At 35.0% G+C, this 22,240-nt stretch overlaps 1 protein-coding gene across 2 annotated transcripts; it reads left to right on the top strand.

Moving 5' to 3' along the window:
• The first annotated feature begins 7,374 nt into the window (after window positions 1-7,374).
• Window positions 7,375-21,299, top strand: LOC129259325 (extracellular serine proteinase-like). Of its 2 annotated transcripts, none has more exons than XM_064105006.1 (12): window positions 7,375-7,430; window positions 8,980-9,089; window positions 10,750-10,866; window positions 11,622-11,864; window positions 12,651-12,792; window positions 13,768-13,952; window positions 15,020-15,191; window positions 15,908-16,093; window positions 16,697-16,884; window positions 17,743-17,914; window positions 19,432-19,613; window positions 20,490-21,299. In XM_064105006.1, exons 2-12 carry the CDS (start codon window positions 8,982-8,984, stop codon window positions 20,652-20,654), a joined length of 1,860 nt encoding a protein of 619 aa, XP_063961076.1. In that variant the 5' UTR covers window positions 7,375-7,430; window positions 8,980-8,981; the 3' UTR covers window positions 20,655-21,299. The 2 variants fall into 2 exon arrangements, with proteins under 2 accessions (XP_063961076.1, XP_054753630.2); XM_054897655.2 differs by lacking the exon at window positions 7,375-7,430 and adding an exon at window positions 7,445-7,563.
• Window positions 21,300-22,240: the final 941 nt, after the last annotated feature.

Below are 22,240 nucleotides of genomic sequence, written 5' to 3'. Positions count from 1 at the left end.
CAATAGTCAGAATATATTGATGTTGAAATTGTAATGAAAAAAAAAATCGCAAGGAAAGATTTATGCCAAATTTTGTCAATATTTGTATCATTAATTCAACTTTGAAAAAGATTGTTGTCTTGATGAACAATCGGTACATTCAAATTGATAAATTGCGATAGTTGTACGTTAAGATTTCAGACGAGTGGATAAACAGTGAGACAAGTGGAAACTTTTGTGTTGCTTTTGCCTTTTTAAAAAAAGATTTGCAGATTTGGATTTTGCTGTCATGTGGGACAACACATTAGATAACAATGATATTTACAGTGTGTAAGAACAAATATTCAAATATTTTCAACCAGTGCAGCTAAATTATGATGACTTTTTTATATACAAAAGTTGGGCTATTATCAATACTTTAAGGCAGTTAAAATAAATGAACATATATATATTCATTTCCATTTTAATCTGCAAATTATGCGCTCATTCTATATGTGTTGTTTTATATTCGGGTGACATTTCTAAAGATAATTGTAGCTTTCATGCTTAAATAATAATCTAATATAGCGTATGAATGATCCAAGTTAATATTTTCACAAATCATATCAGATTATTACTAAATTCTTTCTCAAGATGTTCACTTTGAAAAATTCCTTCTTTAAAAAAATAACCAGGGCTGTTATATGTTTCATTATTAAGTGTCGAATTAAACTTTCACAAATGTAAACTTTCATATTCTTAATGAGAATTCACGTTAAAATGATGTTCATAAATTTATATGGATTGTTGTTTATTTCTTTTATGATATGTTTTAAAAAAAGATACGTGAAAAATAAAGAAGATAATGAAATCAAGTAGGTTAAAAAACACAAATAATATCCGAAACATAGTTAAAAGTAGCCTCTCACACGAGTTTAGGAAGTCTAGGATTGGATTAAAGTGAATTGGTTTATTAAAAACAACATAAATCAGGCAGCTAGCAGGCTGAAAATGTTCAATTTACAAAGCCAACAAAAATCAAAAGAAGTAGTGTAATTAAACAAAGGTAAGACACAGATCACGATAAACTTATTTGAAAAATATATGAACAATAATATTATGCCATCTGTGAATGATAAAATAACAATGAATGTAAAAGTTCCCTATGTTTTATGTACGAATACAGAAGAAAAAAACAAATATTGTACAATATATGATTAATATTGGACGCGAAACTCTTCTCCGCTTTGATAAATATCGACAAAATTCAGTTTTGTGAAGTATGAAACCAAATATATTGCTGTGTATTGGAGACTTGGTAAAATAAATAAATAAATAAATAAAATCAATCGATCGATTGATCAATAAATCAATTAAATGAGATGAATACGTTGCTAGATAAAATGCATGGACATGAAAGTATTTGGAAATAATAAGTTTATCTGTAATATTCTGCTTTTAAACATTTATTACCTTAAAAAGATGTTAATTGTGTTTAGTTCGATGACCATATTGGCTATTTTTCATGAATTTTCCGATACAAAAAACAAATTATGAAAAATAACGTTGAGGGAGAAATTTGTTACTTATGATTAGCCCAGAGTTGGTATAAAATCCTAACTGGGAATGTGAGGGTCTTGTAATATAATCTGATACAAAGATAATGTTTACAATTGATTTCACTTTTATGTACATAGTTTGCTAAATATTTACATTTACGATATAGTTTATTATACAGGAAACAGAGCGAGATCTGATGAATTCAAATGGTAAATGAAAGATGAAAAAAAAATCAACGGAAATTATAGTTTTAGTTTTGAATATACTATGCTGCAATTAATTAAGTACTTTTTAATTTCACTTACCTGGGTTAAAAGGTGGATTCTCTTCCAGTACAGGCATGGTCAAAAAGTCGTCTTAGTCGTAGAGGAAAACAGAAATAATTTTTTGGAGAAATGGTGAATTGCTTGCTATCACTTTCTCTTTCCACTACCGCTGAACTCGAGAGAGAAAGTTCCAACAACCATGAGAATACTTCATTCCCATTGGCTGAAAGGGCACATAAATCACTCTGAAAGTGGGCGGAGTTGGCAAACATTTCACACTTGATTCACCCCTCATCCCGTTTGAACGCACACCTAATACCGTACCCATAACCATCTCTCTTACTCTCTCTCTCTCTCTCTCGCTTCCTCCCCATCTTTCCCCGTCAGGGTTTTGACGGAAGGTGAGTTTTTGACGCTGCTTCTGCTTCCCTGCCTTGATGCACAGCAGAAGTCTCAACCTGGACGGAGTGGATTGCGGTTTGACTTCCTAAAAACATAAATTCATATCCTTCAGCGATGCTTCAAGTCTCTAATTTTCAGGTTTCCTGACAATCAATTCAGAAAGATGATAAGAAATTAAAGAATTGAGGTCTTCATCAAGTTTTAGGAAAGAAATGACGTGAATTGGAATAGAATACATCAATACTTAACCATTTACAAACAACATATTAACCTGTAAGTCGTATGTGCATTTGATTCCCCTTTTAATATTAGTAGATTAATTTGAGAACACGAGGATTTTCAGTAGCTTCAAAACTCATATCAACATAAGTCAGTTTCGTCACTTTCTATGGCACTTTCGCTTACAGTCCCTATCAATAACGTTACATTTTTGGAAAAACTATCGTTTCTAAACATGAAAGAGACATTTTGATATTGATAGATGCTCTAAACTATAAGTCCCCTCTATCAGATGACACACAAATAATGCAAATATACCAAACAGTGACCCATTTTCTTCAGGGTGTCAAAAATGGCTTCCACCATAATGAAGGAAATGTACAAAATGAGAGAAACCAAATGAATCTAGAGCTCGCAATCAAATATCTTTCACTTTTCATTCATTTGTGATTATGTAAAAAAAACTAAGATTCAATTCATTATCACAATCGGCACACAGGAAAAGACATGTAAGAGTTTCATGCACAAACAAAATAATTTTTTTTTGGTGTCATCTTATAAAGGAGACATTACTTTATCAATATAAAAAAGTATCGTATTCAAAAACAGAATTTTACCGCTTTTCCAAAAATGTAATTTTTTTATACGCACTGTAAACCTATCCCATCTGATATCATATATTGCATTTACTTTTGTTTTAAGCTTTGTATTACCACGTTTCTTTTAATCAAATCTGAATTAATCAATTGATGCGAGCGAAAATTTTTGATTTATGAAAATTATGAATACGCAGGATGTGTATCTCGCAAAAACGATTAATGAAAACTTTAATTACGAGAAGCATATTGACTTGAACATTGGACTTTTAAGCCCCATGCATGTGAACAGTTAATTTACTTATCTCGATCAAGGGTCACTGCGAGCGCGTAGCGCGAGTGAAATTTGAATTTTATATAATGACCTGAAATATTTATGTTAGTAACAAAAGATTTCGGGAACTAATATTGAATGGATGAGAAAATTTTCAAAATTTAAAGAAGGAAAAATCTGTTTTGGAGCACTTTGCAGCTTTAGGGGGAAGCTTGTGACAACATCTACTATACATTTTTTATTTTTCAAAATTTCGGCGGGGGGGAGGCAACTCACCGGGGCAACCGCCCCCCGTGCCTCCCCCCTGGTGCTGCCACTGGTCTGGGGCGGAACCACCGGAACCTTGCGATATTTTTAATCATTGCAGTTGGCCACTTTTTTATCAAACCGCGGGTACATACACAACACAAAACTTCAAAGCAGTTGCGGATAATAAACGAAATATTTTGAGGCAGCACAACATAGCAGATGTGGTAAAATTTGTGAAGTCGCCAGCGAGCGAAGCGAACCAGAAAAATTTGGCCTTTTCAAATGATTTTGAAATTAAATTCTTAATTATGTTATAGTATAGCTTTGGAAATTTAGGCAAAGTAATAATTAAGAGGCTTTTTACGGTAAATCTAGCCAGCGTAAAGCTTTACTAAGGTTAGGACATAAGGGTAGCCCTTGGCTAAGGATTTTTGTCCTGATTGCGACCATTACTGAATAACACTGAGAAAGCTTACAATAGACGCCATCAACTTTTGAACCCGTTCTTTATATTTTTCATTTCTCGGCAGCCCGGTCGTGTTTTAAAATATTTTTCTTGTCCCTTTTATTTAGCTTTTGGCTCTTCCTTCATTTCCCGTTTCTGTTTGCCTCTTTCTTCCATTTTCCAGCCATTCTTGCCCGTGCCATTTAGTCATATCTTTTGATTTTATATTTCTCTCTTGCTAATCATACTGATGTATTAATATTTCAGGACATTTTGTACTTCCTCACATGTTCTTCTTTCCTTCTTTTTCCCGCTTTCTTTCCGTTTTCCCTTTTCACTATTCCCTTTCCATTTTTATCCTTCTTTCCTTCTTTCTTGTCCCCCTGCCCCCCGCCTGTTACGCCACTGGTAATCATACATTCACACAATGCAGCAATACGTTCAATGCACCTTTTCTTCTTCTCTTTCTTACCCTTTCCTTCCCAATCTCTTTTTGAAATGTATCACTTGAAAAATCATAATGACGGTCATCCTCCCCACCCCTCTTTGTATTCAGATTTTCCTTATATAAAATCACGTATACATACTACAATTCCTACTTCTACTACCACCACAGACTATACTATACTACAGTACTACTATTACTACTACTACTACTACTACTACTACTACTACTACTACTACTCCTACTCCTACTGCTACTACTGCTACTACTGCTACTACTGCTACTACTGCTACTACTGCTAATACTACTTCTACTACTGCTGCTGATGCTGCTGCTAATACTGCTACTACTACTACTACTACTACTACTACTACTACTACTACTACTACTTCTACTGCTACACTACGACTTCTATTACGAACCACCACAACTACTACTACTTCTTTTACTACTACTACTACTATTACTACTACTACTACTACTACTACTACTACTACTACTACTACTACTACTACTACTACTGCTGCTACTACTATTACTACTACTGCTGCTGCTGCTGCTGCTGCTATACTACTACTACTTCTACTACTACTACTACTACTACTACTACTACTGCTGCTGCTGCTGCTGCTGCTGCTACTACTTCTACTACTACTGATACTACTACTATTACTACTATTACTACTAATACTACTACTACTACTACTACTACTACTTATACCACTACTACCACCATCACCACCATCACCCATACTTCTACTGTATCACATCAGTCATCTTCTTAAAGGACATGTCAAACCCCCCCCCCCCAAAAAAAAAAAAAAAAAAAAAAAAAGTGATTTGAATAAAAGGGGAGAAATCCAACAAGCATAACACTTAAAAATTTCATGAAAATCGGATGGAATATAAGAAAGTTATGACATTTGACAGTTTTGCTTAATTTCACAAAACAGTTATATACCCAGAGTCCTGGTCAGTATGCAAATGCGTGAACTGATGACATCACCCAATCACTATTGCTTTTGTATTTCCTTATATGACTAGGAAATTTTCAAATGTTCTCCTCAATGTCATGTGAAACAAAATTTTATTCCTCCTTGAACCATTGTTTAACATTTTTTGTTCAGTCAAGTTGAATATTATTGTCAAATATGAAAAATTGAAATATTAATAGTTCACACAATAGAACAAAAGAAATAGTAAGTGAGGGACATCATATAGACTCTCATTTGCGTATCATTGAATTATCCATTTAACTGTTTTGTGAAAAATAAGAGAGACTTTTAATATGTAACTTTCTTATTTTACATCTGATTTTGATGAAATTTTCAGCGTTATACTTAATTGATTTTTCTCTTCGATTCAAGTCAACAATTTCATGGGGTGGACTTGACCCCGGGACTTGACCTTTAAGTTAGACTTCTAGTCTTCGACTGAGGAAATTTCATGCACGTCGAACCATTATTTTGTTGACGATTGTGACCGAGTCGTCGCAATCTCCTGCTGCATGCATACAAGAGGGCGCTGTTTCCCCAATCCTTTCAGATAAAACTAGCACAATGTACCTTTACAGATTATGTCCCCATATTAGAAAATTTGGAAAACCTGGCTTAAATCAGTCAAGTATTACAAATAATTATTCGATTACTTTTGAAAGAGAATCTTATTGATCATAGTTATTATAATAATATACAAAAAACAGCCAATTCGTGATACCAATATATAAGGGAAAGGAAACGAGGAAAAGAAAGTTAAAGGAGAATGATATAGACAGATTGTAAAAATGCAAGGAGTATATAAAATGAAACAATAGTGGAATAGATGAGGGGTATAATCATGATAATGGGAAGTTAATTACTGAGGCAAAGACGGAATTCAAATACATTTTATTCAAAAATTGAAGAAAAAAAAGAGAACCTAAAAAAATGCAAGAATTACTACTAATCAGTATTATATTATATTTGTTATAGAGAATGCACTCTTAAAAAGGATTGGTAAAAATCAAAATCCGACGATAAGAAAATAAGAAGATGGAAGATAAAGAACAAAATGTGCATCTACAGTCGAACGCTTAAAGATAATCCTACTTTTCACTGGGAAATAGAAAAAAAACATCACGATGTTAGAATTTTGCTACCTTCTTTATAAATCCCAGCCGCTAACAGATTCTAATATGATTGATTGTCACTATGAGACTTGAAAGTTGGAATATTAATAATCTGTGATCGTTTATATCATTGACTTCCTACCAAAACTTTACCTAACTTACTTCGCTACTTCCTCTGTCAGAAAAGAGCAAAATGAATATGGATTAAAATAAAAACACTAATCATTATGAATTCGCAGTGGGCCTAATATAGGTCATAGAACTGTTGGTAAATTGCCAATTCGTCCACTACCAACTCGTCCACTCACCACTTGGTTACCTTCATTTAGTCTAATGCCATTCCGTCCATCAACATTTCGTCTAACAACCGTTTGGTCCAATAATCACTTCGTCTAATCATCAGTTCGTCTATGACCATTTCGTCTAATAACCAGTTGCTCTAATACCACTTTTTTCATTCATTTCTCCCAATTAACACTTATTCAATTAGACCAAATGGTTTATGGATTAAATGGCTATTGGACCACCTGGTTAATAGATGAAATGACAATTAGACCATGTGGATAGTGGACGAATCGATGGTAGACCAAATGATAGTAGACGAGTTGGTGATTAGACGAATTGGCATTAGTCCAATTGGAAATAAACCGAACTATTATATATACCGTTATCAGTGTGTACATTTACGCATCTGCCTGCATATAACATTAAGGTTAGTATTTGTTGAATACTGGGCCTAATTGTGACCATTAATATACTTTATCTACTAAAGAATCAATTATGATAAATATCAAAACTGTTAATTATATTTGAACAGTTCTGTAATTATGAACTCTGTAATAACGCACAATGCAATTATGAAATTTTTATGGGAAATTGCACACGTGCAATGTTCAAGTATCTGATAACGTGAGTGCAGGAGCTAATTTTTTTACATATACATGTAGACGTACAGAATATAATAGCAATAAATTCACTTTGATATTTAGAATTGGAATAAGATTGTCCGTTTTTCATAACAGACTTACTTCTACAAGAATCGGTAAGTTTTCAATCTATATTCTTGAGCGTTATAACATGATTTTTATAAGGTGTCAAACACAGGATGTAAGGGACAAAAAGAAATTATTCAAAATAATGAAAAATCGGAATAAGAAAAACAATATTAGCCCGGAAAGGGACATAACATTTGTTTTGTTGTCACTAGTCATGCCAGTGGCGTAATGAGGCCATTTTTGAGAAGGCGTTGAGATTTTGATACGGCATACTACTTTGGAAATTTGTAAGCGAGCAAAGTGAGAGAGCCGAAATCAATAATATTTTCAAGAACGAACAACAAATGCAGCTTTTCACTTCTGAAGAAGTACAGAAGACTTCACAGGTGCACCGTTGTCTTTGATGGCGATGCGTGATTCCGCCAGTTTCATGGGAAAACTGAAACTGATTTGTGTTGAAAATACGCGTTGATGATTGGACACTGTCTTTAACAATATAAAAAAATGATTAACTTCCGCAAACGTGCAACATAACAGACAAAAATTGAAGATTAGATTGTTCGAACACATTATCATGAGTTGTGACCAGTAAAGTAATTTCAAACGTTATGTTGCAATATTATTATATTTTCAATAGCCCCTGTCAAAATATCAAATATGGCTTCCAAGGGAATGGAGTGTATTCAGTGACACTCCTGTGAGGCATGGTCTAGAAACACATTCATAGTGTCATTCGATATTACTAGTCAATAAGTTCCATTTCAAGTGATATGATTTTAGTTACCAGTTATTTAAATTCTATCTCACATAAAAATAATTATTAAAAAATATTTGGGTTCTTGTATATATAATATACTCAGAACTATAATCTCCTATTCTTGATTCGGTTTAATCTGTTCATAATTTCATGTCAAGTGTACTAGGCCTATATATTATAATTCAATTAATTGGCAGATAAGTGGCCTTTGCTATTATGAGCGTTTCCACTAAGCTGTATCACTCTTTTCGAGTTGCCGTTGTCAGGTTCATATTAATGAACATTAATAGATCGGGTCTTTTTCTTAACAGTACAAAGGCGCGTTCCTCTTTGCTTATAATTTTGTTATTGTTATCATAATTTTTCATTCTGTGGCTTATGCTTATTTATACCGGGCATGGTGGCTCAGTGGTAGAGCGTCCGCCTCATGAAAGGGAGGTCGTGGGTTCGATCCCTGGCCGAGTCATTCCAAAGACTTATAAAAATGGAACCTTCTGCCTTCTTGCTAGGCGCTCAGCATTTAGATTGGAAAAGGGTAATAATAACATATTATGTTAAGCAGGGCCCGCTGGAAGAGCAGTTTCCTAACTGAAGTGGCTACCCTGGGTAAATAAAACGTTATTATAATTATGTCTCCATTTCAAAAGAACTAATTAAAACTTGGTATAAATGCTATGAAAAAATATCTACACATTTATCGTTACAGACATGAAGGTGTTGGTAGTGGTAGTCCTGGTTTTCCTTGCCTTAGCCTCAGCTGCCAAACTACGGAAGGCTGCAGAACCCATCCCAGGCAGCTACATCATTAAGATGAAGGTAAATAGACCAACCATGCAGTAATGGGCGTTTCTGATTTTTTACCAGGATTTATTTTTAGATTGAAGCTCATCGTCATTGGGTTGTAATTAGAATTAGAACCTTAATAAAATATCTTCACCTGATCACATTTAATGAAAAACAATCATTTCACTAGCATAGCTTCCAGTGGAAAGATAATTAAAGGACAAGTCCACCCCAACAAAAAGTTGATTTGAATAAAAAAAAGAGAAATCGAACAAGCATTACACTGAACATTTCATCAAAATCGGATGTAAAATAAAAAAGTTATATGGCATTTTAAAGTTTCGCTTAATTTCACAAAACAGATATATGCACATTCTGGTCGGTATGCGAATGAAGAGACTGATGGCATCATTCACTCACTATTTCTTTTGTATTTCACTATATGAAATGTGAAATATTCAAATTTTCTCATTGTCAAGTGAAACAATGATTAATTCCTCTCTGAACATGTGGAATTAGCATTGTTTAATACTATAATGGTTCAGACAAATTGGTCTTTATTGTCAAATCTGTAAAAAATGAAATATTGTATAAGCCAAACAATAAAAAAAAAATAGTGAGTCAGTGACATCATGGCTGTCTAATTTGCATGTCACCGAGTTGTGCATCGCTGTTTTGTGAAAAATAAGCGAAGCTATAAAATGTCATAACTTTCTTATTTTACATCCAATTTTATGTCAGCGTTATGCTAGTTTGACTTTTTTCTATTTATTCAAATCATCATCTTCTGGGGTGGACTTGATCTTTAAAGATTGAAGTCACTTTACGGAGGTGCATCTCATTTTTGATTTGTTTGTTTAGAGTCTATAATGAATTTTAGTTGGGGTCTAAACTGGTCCATGGACCTACTTAACAAGACAGTAGGACAATACCCCTAACTCTTAAATGGTCTCTAATGGCCTTTTTATCGGATCATGACTAAATCAAAACGATTTGGAACGGAAAATACTGTTATTTAGCGTTAACCCGTAAATATAGACAATGTTAATAGCGATGCACCCCAAATCTTGAGGATATAATAATAATGATAATAATAATGATTGTTTCAGTATACTATTTCATAGGAAGTCTTTAATCATTGAAGTAGTCAATATCATTCGAAAATCAGGAAAAACGGTAGGGCCTACACTGACGATGTATGATTTATGATGTTTGAACGGTTGGCCAATTAGTGTTGAGATTAATAATCGAGAGGTTAAATTTTGCCACTTCACCAAAAAACGTGATCTAAATGAATAAAGAGAAACAAAAGAGCTTAATCATGATAATGCTGATAATTTCATTTTTATCAGATGAAAGATACAAAAGGTTATGGCATTCTTTAATTTTCGCTTATAAAGATAAGTTATGAAGATAAGTCCGCCTCCGGATCGAGGGTAATGGGTTCCATTCCTGGCCGAGTCGACACCAACGGTTTCAAAGATGGAACCCTCTGGGATAAAATGCAATCGACGCATCAGAACCGAGGCCTGCTGTGAGAACAGTTTATGAAAGCTGATGCGACGGCTATACCCTTAGTAAATAAGATAAGATTATTGCAATCCCCAAGTAACCTTGTCGTTTAGATATAATATGGATTGAATCGTGTGTGTTATTCGCGATTTTTGATTCACATTATGAAATTCATTTACAGGATGGTCATGATGTAGTCTCCATTGCAGCAGGCCTAGGTCACCCGAAAATCTTGCAGGAATACAAAACCGTCTTCAATGGATTTTCTGCAGCTTTGACTGATGACATGCTTCAGGCTGTAAGTATTGAATACTTCGATAGATATGAAGTCAGTGGATAAATGCCGCAATCTTGGTGTCATTTTTTATTCCCAAATGTCAATGTCAAATCAGGTAATTGGTATTTGTAAATCTGTCCGCAGTCAATTGCGTAAAATTGGTTTCATTCGAAAATATTTAACTCGTTCTGCAGCGCGCAACAGAGAAACTTGTGCACATACTCATCTCCTCACGTCTTGATTTCGGTAATAGTCTTAGCTCTAAAATTATCCGACTTCAAAAACTTCAGCATTCAGCAGCTCGCATTGTTTCTTTGTCAAATAAACACCATCACATCACTTCTGTTCTTTAAAACCTCCATTGCCATTGGTTGCCCATAAAGGATCGCATAGTTTTCAAAATTCTACCTATGGTTTATCCAAGGAGCTATAATAGCTCCATGGTTTATCATATCATAAATGGATCAGTTTCCCATTACAACAAGTCTCTTATACACCACTGTCAACACTGCGACCATCCCAATCTAGTCTCTACATATTCCATTTATATTATCTACAAAATCCTGGGGCGATCGAGCCTTTGCTCATGCCGGAGCAGCCCTGTGGAATTCACTACCACAGGAGCTGTAGAATTCAAACTATGCAACACCCTTTAAGGGCAATCTAAAATTGCATTTGTTCAGGGTGATAAGAGAGGGGTATCTTAAACATGTAAAAATGCTTTATCCCCCACCCTCGGGATTTACGCCAGTGCCTCTCTGTAAATTATGATGCAGGCTCTAGAGTCGGATGCTGTGGAATATATTGAAGAAGACGGTGTGGTAAGGACCGATGAGGTTGCGTCCTGGGGGCTTGACCGAGTTGATCAGATGACCCATGAAGGAGATGGCGTCTTTGAACCGATGGGAAATAAAGGAGAAGGGGTTAACATCTACGTTGTCGATACTGGTATCTACATTAGCCACATGGACTTTGATGGGAGGGCGTCTGTCGGAATCGATGTTAGACCTAGTGGAGATGTAAGTTAGCATCTGGCTATTTTGCTTGATTCTGTTTTCGTTTCTCCCCATCTCTTTCTTCATCTCCCTCTCTCTCTCTCTCTCTCTCTCTGTCCATCTCCTTTTCCATCTTCTCCTCTCTCCATAATATAATCATATAGGCATATCTATATTAGTGTAACTATTTTAAGGTGACAAGAAATAATAAATGAAGGAAATATTTCAATAATTTCAAATTTCAAATTTGTGCGATGATGCGAAAGTTCTCTCGTGGGTATATTGCCCTCAATATCAACATGTTATTTACACTCATGTTAAATTGATCCTATCTAAAAAAAAGTGTTCACTTCTTGTTTGTAAACAGTACATACCTTTTAATATAATAATTTGATTATATTTTATTCATATATCCCCTTATAATGTGTTGAAAATGGATATATGAATGCCAAAAGAAATAAGTTAAATGAATTAATGAGAGGCGTGCAATTTTACTATAGAAAAAACGGATATAGCCTAGAAATGACTATTATTAACATCATACTATCACTGAAAAACTAAGTCACCCATCAAACAATAAGTTGTATTCAAAGTAATTGGCTTTCTTTTTTTAGGGTAAAAAAGATCCTAAAAGGAATAGCGTTCATGAAAGAGAAAAAAATTTACTTAATGCAATGAAATCTATACTTCTACTCTATAGCAATCTCTTTATTCTCTTTCGTATTTTATCTTTCATAACCATCTGTTCATTTAAAATGAGAGAATTTATATCTTGACTACGAATCCGTTGCCTATTGCCTCCCAATGCAGGGAATCGATTGTAATGGGCATGGAACACATTGCGCTGGCACGGCAGCAGGAACTACGTTTGGAGTGGCCAAGATGGCAAACTTGTTTGCAGTACGTGTTCTCAATTGTAACGGGTTCGGTAGCATCAGTGACATGGCCGCAGGTATGCCTACATCATTATACATATTCTCTACTTTTCCCGATGATTTGTGATCACCCAAATACTATAAACATAAATATACATGGTGGCTCAGTGGTAGGGTGTCCGCCTCGTGAATGGAAGGTCGAGGGTTCGATCCTCGGCCGAATCATACCAAAGACTTATAAAAATGGGACATTTTGCCTTATGGTGAGCGCTTAGCAAGAAGGCAGTGTCTTCTTGCTAGATTGGAGAAGGGTAATAATAACATTATTATGCTATGAAGGGCCCGCTGGTAGAGTAGTTTCGTAACTGAAGTATATATATATATATATATATATACATGTATAACATGTATATGTATAACTTCACACATTTATATATATATATATATATATACAATCAAAAATGGTAATGGTAGAATGACATAAAAATAAAAATCATAGATTTTTAAAAGGAGCCTATAGCTCACGAAAATCATGAAAATAAAAGGTAAAGTCACACTCTTCGTCAGTGTCCATGGTGTGACAAAAAAGAGAATTCAATTTATAGTCGTAAAAAACACGCCTCTTCATGGGCTTGTGAAACTCACCTATCAAAAAAAATCATTGCAAATGTATGTGTATACATAATGGGGTGTGTGTGTGTGTGATATGTGTGTGGGGGCGGTATATAATGTAGAACAGCTTTTGCGACCCAGAAAGCTACGTGAGTGTCGATTTTCCCCCTAAAGGTTGCTCACGACATTTTTTTGGGGGGCGGGGGGTAGTACGAGAACACGTTATCATGATTACATTCACTTCAAATAAGTAGTAATTGACAATTCAATATGATTTTATTCGAAAAAAAATACTATACATGAAAATAATGAAGAAAAAAAACCCACATAGACCAAAAACGCAGTTTTTGGTCAATGTGTTTTTTTTGTAAAACGCAGTCGACTTTCACTTCACGGACTTCTGAATAATGAACCAATTTTGTCAAATTCTTGTTTTTTAGGTGTTGATTGGGTAGCAGCGAACAGAATTCTTCCTGCGGTTATCACTATGTCATTAGGGTCTGGTGTTAGTGATATCATTGATACTTCTATACGTGGTGTAGTAAATGCTGGTGTCAGTGTGTCCGTGTCTGGTGGTAATGATGACTTCTCATCATGTCAAAAGTCTCCTGCTAGAAACCCTGAGGTAAGTATACTAAATTCATCATGTATCTAAAGAATTGTTTTAAAAATGTGGATATGGATCATATTCAATGATTGGCTAATTTCTACCACGTGAGCACTGTGTTTTCTTTTGTTTATTCCAGCAATCCAGTGGTCGTTGAGACCGCCACCATAAGCCGCTTTTAATCACGGCGGTCTCTTGCGTTAAAAAGGGCCTAGACATAAATAATACATACATTTATTTGGTATTTATTTAGCACTTTCCATTAACATGTTCAAAGCGGGTTACAATAATATGCCAAAAAGTAAGTACTCTTCTCAAAGTGCTTAAAAATGCGAATGGGATATTATTGAGAAAACAAATGTTTTAGCTTATTTTTGAATACTCGTAATTAATAACATTACAACAACATGCAGGTTCTTGTAGTATGCTGATTCCTATGTCAAATCTTTATTAATTAATGTCCATATCATTTATTTTCTGGAAGTTTTGTAATTATTCCCAGATGTTTTTGTACATCCTAAAATAATATTGTTTGAAAGCATATTTTTTAAGAGAAGATCTCAAAGATTGTGAAAATCAAAATAATAATTTCTAGGAGCTCCTTCTCGAAAAGTAAAGTGATTGATTCAAGTCAGTCTCATCTGTGAAAAGCAAGAGATATATAATACACGCACGATTAAGGCACGGTGCTCTTTCAGGACCTATTCTCCTGCATGCACTATTAATTTCACCAATCATAATTATATATATCTGCTCCTTAAAATTGAGATTGGATTGACCTACTCGCAAATCTCCATCGTATGCATCATCATCATGCCAATTTGGTTCAGATTCCCGCCGTGGACGGGGAGGAGAAGGGGGGGGGGGTGTCCTATTTGGCGGATAAGAGCCCACGTTTTTTTTTCTTACGAGGGAGAGTTGTCCTGGTAGGAGTATATATCCTACGACCTTTCTACCAACATCATGGACATGCAGGTCCCGGAGCCCAGCTTGTGGGGAAAATCATGCAAATTAAATCATTAAGGACACTTAAAGATTGAGGGGTGATGATTGCTCCTATTTTTCATTTTCCCGCCATATTTTAGGCAATCACAGTTGGCGCCACCGACTCGTCTGACGTCCGAGCCAGCTTCTCTAACTATGGTTGTTGTGTTGATATCTTTGCACCTGGTGTCGACATCACATCGGCCTGGTATGGCTCGGACGATGCTACGAATACCATCAGCGGTACTTCCATGTCAACGCCCCACGTAGCTGGTCAGTAGTAGCTTCTTCTTCTTTTTTTTTCTTTAGAAAAGATGTTACAACTTTAATAATAATGATAATAGCCAATTTTTATGAAGCGCTTTTCCCAGAATGGCTCAAAGCGCGTTACAGCATATTATTACCCCGGTCATTGGATTCATTTCAATCCCGCACGAAAAGTGCACAATTTCCACTCCCTGGGGAGCATTCCTTGCATTCAGTAGAGAATAATTATTATATTCTTTTCAGGAGAGGTAGGTGGATTATTGCTGCTTGATTGGTGAGGTACACACCTGAAACAGGTAGAGAGGCTAGGAACATTCGGGAATCGATCGTGAAATATCCCTATACATTTCTAATTATGAACACATGTTTTGATCGCACGATTTTCGTACAGAGAACGCACGGATTTTTAAATAGATACAATGTAGTGTAGCGGCCTTGCGATCTCCACGCGAGATTGTTTTTGCCTAGAAGTCCAAATTGTGTATTCCACCGGACACCATTAGTTAAGCTTAAAAACTTTTGACTCTAGCAATCGATGCCCGTATAAGGTCATTAAATCTTACGAAAATTGTAGAGCTAATCAATGTGGAATGAAATCATTGTAGGCCAATATTGACCTATGGACATGCATACTGTGAAACCAAACTATATTCAAGTTAGATTTAATTACCCCATGTTTATTACTGAATGTTTTAGATGTTGTAAATGTTTTAATATGACAGGTGCCGCGGCATTAATTCTAGGAGACGAGACAACACTGACTCCAGCCGAAGTAAAAGGACGTATCCAGACCAAAGCCATTGCTGGCGTCGTTGTGGATGCCAAAGGAGGATCACCCAATCTTATGCTCTACGTTGGAACTTCAGGCTCAGGTGGCGGTTACATACCCGAGCCCTGCTATTTCTATGGTGGGTTTATGTGCATTTCATTTGGATTTGGCGCAGACAAAAGCAGTTTTCCTAACTTTTTTTAGACCTACTTGAAACCGAGTGTGATAAGGTTTGACATGGGTGTGTTTTGTTAATAGTAAAGTGTTTCGAATGTTTGTAAGAGTGTTTTGGTTATTCGAACTTATATGTGGATGTGTGTATGAAATAAATGATAAACATTATTCTACGTAGAACCCAATGGAAGACAAATTTAATCACTAAAGCTTTTATACATTGTAAATAAAATTACTTGATTATTATTATCATTATACTATTATTTTTTGTGATCATCATCACAATCATGAGCGTAATAATCGTCATTAGTATTACTATTATTATTGTTGTTGTTTTTATTATTTTTATTATATTATTATTGCTATTGTTATCATTATTGTTATTATTATTATCATTATCATTATTATTATTATTAGTATCATGATTAGTAGTAGTAGTAGTAGCAGTAGCAGCAGCGGTGGTTGTGGTGGTGGTGGTGGTGGTGGTGGTGGTGGTAGTATGATTATTATTTTTTTAATTCAAAAGTGTTATTGTTGTTATAATATTTTTGTTATCATTATTATACAGAATCATGCGGTGGATATTTCAGTGGTACTTCTGGTTCTTTTGCTAGTCAACATTATCCAGAACACTATGACATCAGTACTACATGTGACTATATTGTTTCAAACCCCCTCAAGAACCATTCTGTCACCGTTGTTATAGATGAATTCGAGCTCGAGGCTAATTCCCTCTGCACTTGGGATTCTCTTAGCGTAAGTGTTTGGTATAATGATCTATATTATAAAAGACACAAAGACACGACATTCAAGACAAAGTGACCACTGTCATTTTGTGGTTTAGCCCTGATTTTTGTTCCTTCGGAACCCAAGAAAATCAGTATCAAATGAGGAGGAGATTGAAATAATATATATGCCATTTATTCAATCTTGATCTATCGATCAATGCTAAAAGAAAATAATTTGCATTATTATTTCATGTTGATTAAACATATATTATTTAGGGATCTGCACCATACTCCTGGGCCAAACTACGAAATATGTGCCTCTTCCACAAATCGCTTCCATCCAATGAAGTTGAAGTAGTGTCGAAATGTCGTGTATGGTGTAGTGTTTTTGACTCCCATCTTGTAGGGTCATTGTGTTCAAATCTTTCAAACCATTGTATTGGCAATGCATAAATTTACACTTTTCTTATCCCCACCTCAAGGGCAAAGGCTGGGGTACACTGTATGCACGTACACCCCTCCGGTGAAGTAGAGTATAGTTCCGACTCTGGCAAGCAAAACGAAATTTGTACCCCTTCTTCCGCTGTCAACAGCTGATCTTCAAAACTTTATTTGCACCTCCCCAAGATGTGCACCCCCATACGACTTAAGTTCCACTTCCCCATGCTCAAACCAGCCTATGCCCTTGCACCTAAATTTGTATCTGTTATCATGCGAAAACCATGTATGCTTATAAAGCTCTTGCGGTATTTCCTGTTCACAAGTAGGCCTATCTGCAAGTTTTGAGAGACGTCGCAATATACAAAAGCGGAATATTGATATTATTAACAATACTAAATAGCAACCACATAATATCTTTGAACCCATTGTTTGTCATCTTATACAGATCTACGATGGTTCAGACTCATCTGCACCGCTGATAGGAGAATACTGTGGTCTGAACAACCCTGGTATCATTACCAGCACAGGAGATACCATGTTCCTAAGAATGAAATCAGACAGTTCTGTAACGAAACAGGGCTTTCACGCTAAGTATACTTCAGGAGGGGAGAGAGGTGGTCAGTATTATCTCTTTGAAAGTAAAATAAAACACTATTCAATTCATAAAGAATGAATTTTTGACTTTATTTGGAGTGACTATGAATATATCCACTTCTGCTGGATTGAACATAAGGATCATTAAAGGAGTTTGAGCGACCCATGAAGTTTAATGAGTTAACAAAATATTATTCAAACTCCAAATTTACGGTGTATGTGAACCACTCTTGCAAACCCCACTTTTAAGAGAGTGAACAATTTCAGATATTCTCTTTTGTTCGATAATAATTGGTATATCCAAATAGTTATTAGAGTGAAAAAATTCCCTCGTTTATTAGTGACCCGGTGGATCGTTCGGTAGGCTTATCTTCCTCTCAACCCTATAACATTAAGAGCGAACTCCCGTGCCCTTCACTCCAATATTATTATAAACTTTTAACACTTGAAAAAAAAAACACTTTCATACGTTTCATTATATTTGATGAAGATTCTTTAAGACATACATAGCAAGTATTTTGGGTAAATTCAAATTGTAAATAGAAAATGAAATAAATGGACTTCAGTTGCATGCATCATTATCATTTTGTAAAATACACATTCACAATTTATTTGAATAATAATTATTGTTCAGGTAAATTGCATTATTTGGGCAATGTTAAGTGGTATGTCGATGAAGTCTTAATTCGTTTTACGGAAATGTTCAAATTAGGGGAATATTTAATTCCTTGTTTTTACATGTCGTTTGAACCTTTATCATCGTCTGTTCATATCATAAACCGGTAACTAATAAAAGTCGATATCAGCAGATACAAAGACGAACATACAATTAATCTAATTGTGTTTTTTTTAACTCCGAAAAGCCAATATGCTCATTGTGCTGCATATATAAATGTTTTAGTGATGTCTCCAATTCAGATCTTTCATCCAAAGGGCATATCCCAATGTATTAATGTCCAAGTACCATCGTAATGATGTCATGACAAATTTTGTATTCAGCTGCCATTGGAAACCGACTTGATCCTCTCTCTCTATATATATACCAACAACTTGTACATGTTATAATATAATTTCTGACAAAATTTCGACCATGGCCATTCTAAAGCTATTCCAAAGCTGTAAAAAGTAATCATTGGGGAGTTTTCGCAGCAGACTGCAGAACGAATTTAAGATTCCACTAAATTTATTAAAATGTCCGTTACATGACAATGAACAGCTGGGAGGTCTTTGTCGAAAATTCGCGAACCGGAACAGAAGTTATATTCTACGTTTCGGAGTTGACGGAAAATGGCAAATATGTCGTCTGTTCAGAGTCAATGACGAAACTGCCGGTTTGATTCACCAATTTTTCGACAAAGACTTATTGGTTGCTCTTTGTTATGAATGGCACTCCATGACATATTTTCTATGTTCTTGAAAGTGTTTTGCGAAACTCCCTTTTTTTTTCAAAGAAAACTTCGCATTTGACCCTCGCGGCAGTCTGTTTCAACATCTGGCCGAGGTCGTATTTCGTACTCTCTCTCTCTCTCTCTCTTTGTAGGATGTGGACACACCTTTACCTCTGATGGTGGATTTATATTCTCACCAAACTATCCTCATGAGTATGGCGACAACCATGACTGTACTTTCATTATAGAAGGAGCTGTTGATAAGATGGTCACCATTACCTTCGATGACTTCGAAGTTGAACAGCATACGGGATGTGACTTTGACTCTTTGAAGGTATCTCTAAATGCATAAGAGCTACTCTGGAGCCCATTTCATAAAGCGTTGCAACTATGCATAACTTTGCCATTATGGCAACTACCATGGAAACCTTAATTCTGATTGGCTTCTGAGCCCTGTTACCATGGTAGTTGCCATGATGGCAAAGTTACAACAATTGTAAGTCCTTTATGAAACGGGCCCCTGGTCCCTACTGAGTGAGATTTTCATCTATTGAGTGTGACATTTTCTCCCTTTTTTGGTGTGGTAACATCTAACATCACCCCAGATGGAGCTTTAATGAACTTTATGAGGATGAAAAGTTGAATTCAAAGGTATTGGTCCTCAGTACACTGAGAGGAGTGTGATAGCTCTTCTGCATTTAGTGAGATATGACAAACACTCTTATTAATGCAAATTGAGATGAGAAATGATGCAGATGAAATGTAGAGTGTATACAAATTTTCATGAAATATTTGTTATATTCGTACGATTTAAAATAAACCCAATACGGCTCTGAAAAGTGACCATGCAGTCAATCATTAGATTTAGATTGAACGAAAAATCCCAGTGGATTTTGAATTCAAAGTTAAAAAGATCTTAATCTAAATTCTGTAAGGTTTAAAGATAAATAGTTCGGATTTGAAATAATTTCAGTTTTCAGATGGTCTTTATTTTACAGCCGCTCTGAATTTGTTTGTATTGATCCTTGAAATTTCGAGCGTAATTTGATTTGAATCCACCATGTTAAGAGGTCTCAACAGCCTATAAAAAGATACAAGATATGGTTACCATAATGCTTAATGTTCAGTTCTTCTGCAACGGTAGCCTGAGACGGCCGAGGCAATAAGTCTGATCACATTTCTATAAAACATTTTTTTTTTGTTATTCCAGATATATGATGGTGATAGCGACCAGGGGACTCCTTTGGTTATTCTATGTGGTCTGGACATACCCGAGCCAGTCAGCTCAACCTTGGGTTCAGGGCTCTTCCTCAAGTTCAAGTCTGATTCCAGTGTCTCTCGCAAGGGTTTCAGTGCTATGTTCCAACTTGAATAAAATCGATACATGTTTACACAATGTTACCCATGCTTCATCTTGGCATTTAAACCATCATGATGCATCCATTCGACTCAAAACCAAACAGATGTTAATGATAGTGAACAAAAAATATAATGATGTATGTGTGATAATGTATTTTCAGAGCTGTGCCTTCCTTTATTTAATACAATCGTACTGAGAGATCCAGATTTGTAGTCAATCCTTCATATTACAATATTGTGTTTTATCCGAATTTGCCCTCTAATTGCACAAATTTCAATCATTTTTATAAGTAAATGTAAAGTTTGGAACACATTATACAAATTTACTTTGACACTGTGATACATAAATGGCGAAGTAAAAATTTCGAGATTTTTCATCAGATCTCTCTTTCTAAGACTATGGCATGTTTTGATGAAAAATAATATATTTTGAATGAACTGATACTGGTGTATCAGTCTGTCATTTCATCTTAAATTTCAATAAACTGAAAATAAATCCATATCAGCCGTGAATAGTGACCAGAAGGACACTGAATTCAACTTAAAAACTTAAAGATTTAGAAATAAATCTTGAGGATAAGTTAAATCCAGAGTTCAACTGACCGTGAACAACGGTTATTCTGGATCGATGTAATTTTGACTATGATATGAATGAAATACAAATAAAATACAAATAAAATATAATAAGGAAAATAAGTTTTGGTGTTCTTTGTGTTGTTTGTACACCGGCTATAAATAATAATATCTTATTCTTCTGTCATCTTAAACTACTGGATATATATTAGTAACATTTTTATTGTTTTCCTCCTATTGTTTACTCCTTTATATGCGAACCATTCTTCAGATTTTTTTCGGCTTTTATAATTATGTTACCCTTTTAATTCCATTTAGGTGTTATAGACCTGCGTATGGGCTTAGGGGGTATGGGCCCCCAAAGTTTCACGACCAAGAAAGAGAGAGAGAAGGGAATGGGTTAAATTTAATATTCTTTTCTAAATATATATTGTTAAAATCTTCCATGCAATCAGCTTTCCATATAAAAATGTAAAATTATTTATCTGTTCGCGACTTTTAGAAATTTATCATTATCAGTATATTCATATTATTCATGGCCACCAAAGAAAAAGTCTAATATATCACTTTGTTTTAAAAACATGTCAAATTTTAGACCGATTTATTGATTTCAAATGACTAATGAACTGAGCATCAAAAAAAAAAGTCATTCAAAATGAAACCACATCAACATTTTGTTGAAAACTGAGATCAATAAGGATTGATATTTGTCACTGTATTTTTATGGTAAAATATAATATACAGACACGACAGAGCTAAGTGTAGCTTGGCCGTGAAATTACCCTTATGATTAAACGGAAATATATATAGATGCCTCTTTCGACATGAATAAAATTGATTTGAGATAATGTTCGTTATTTTTTTTTGCAGAAATATGATTCATGAACTATTTTATATTCCATTTTATTTTGGTGTGTGTGTGTGGGCGGCTGTATGTGCGTGTGTGTGGGGGTGTGTGTGTAGGGGGGTAGCTATTCTTGCACTCCCGAAAGAACACCATCTCCCCTAGTAATGAACTATAATTTTTCA

This window comes from Lytechinus pictus, chromosome 1 (assembly GCF_037042905.1).
Source record: "Lytechinus pictus isolate F3 Inbred chromosome 1, Lp3.0, whole genome shotgun sequence".
Classification (NCBI taxonomy): Eukaryota; Metazoa; Echinodermata; class Echinoidea; order Temnopleuroida; family Toxopneustidae; genus Lytechinus; species Lytechinus pictus.
The sequence above is the reverse complement of the archived record's forward strand: the minus strand, read 5'-3'. Positions and strand labels throughout refer to the sequence as shown.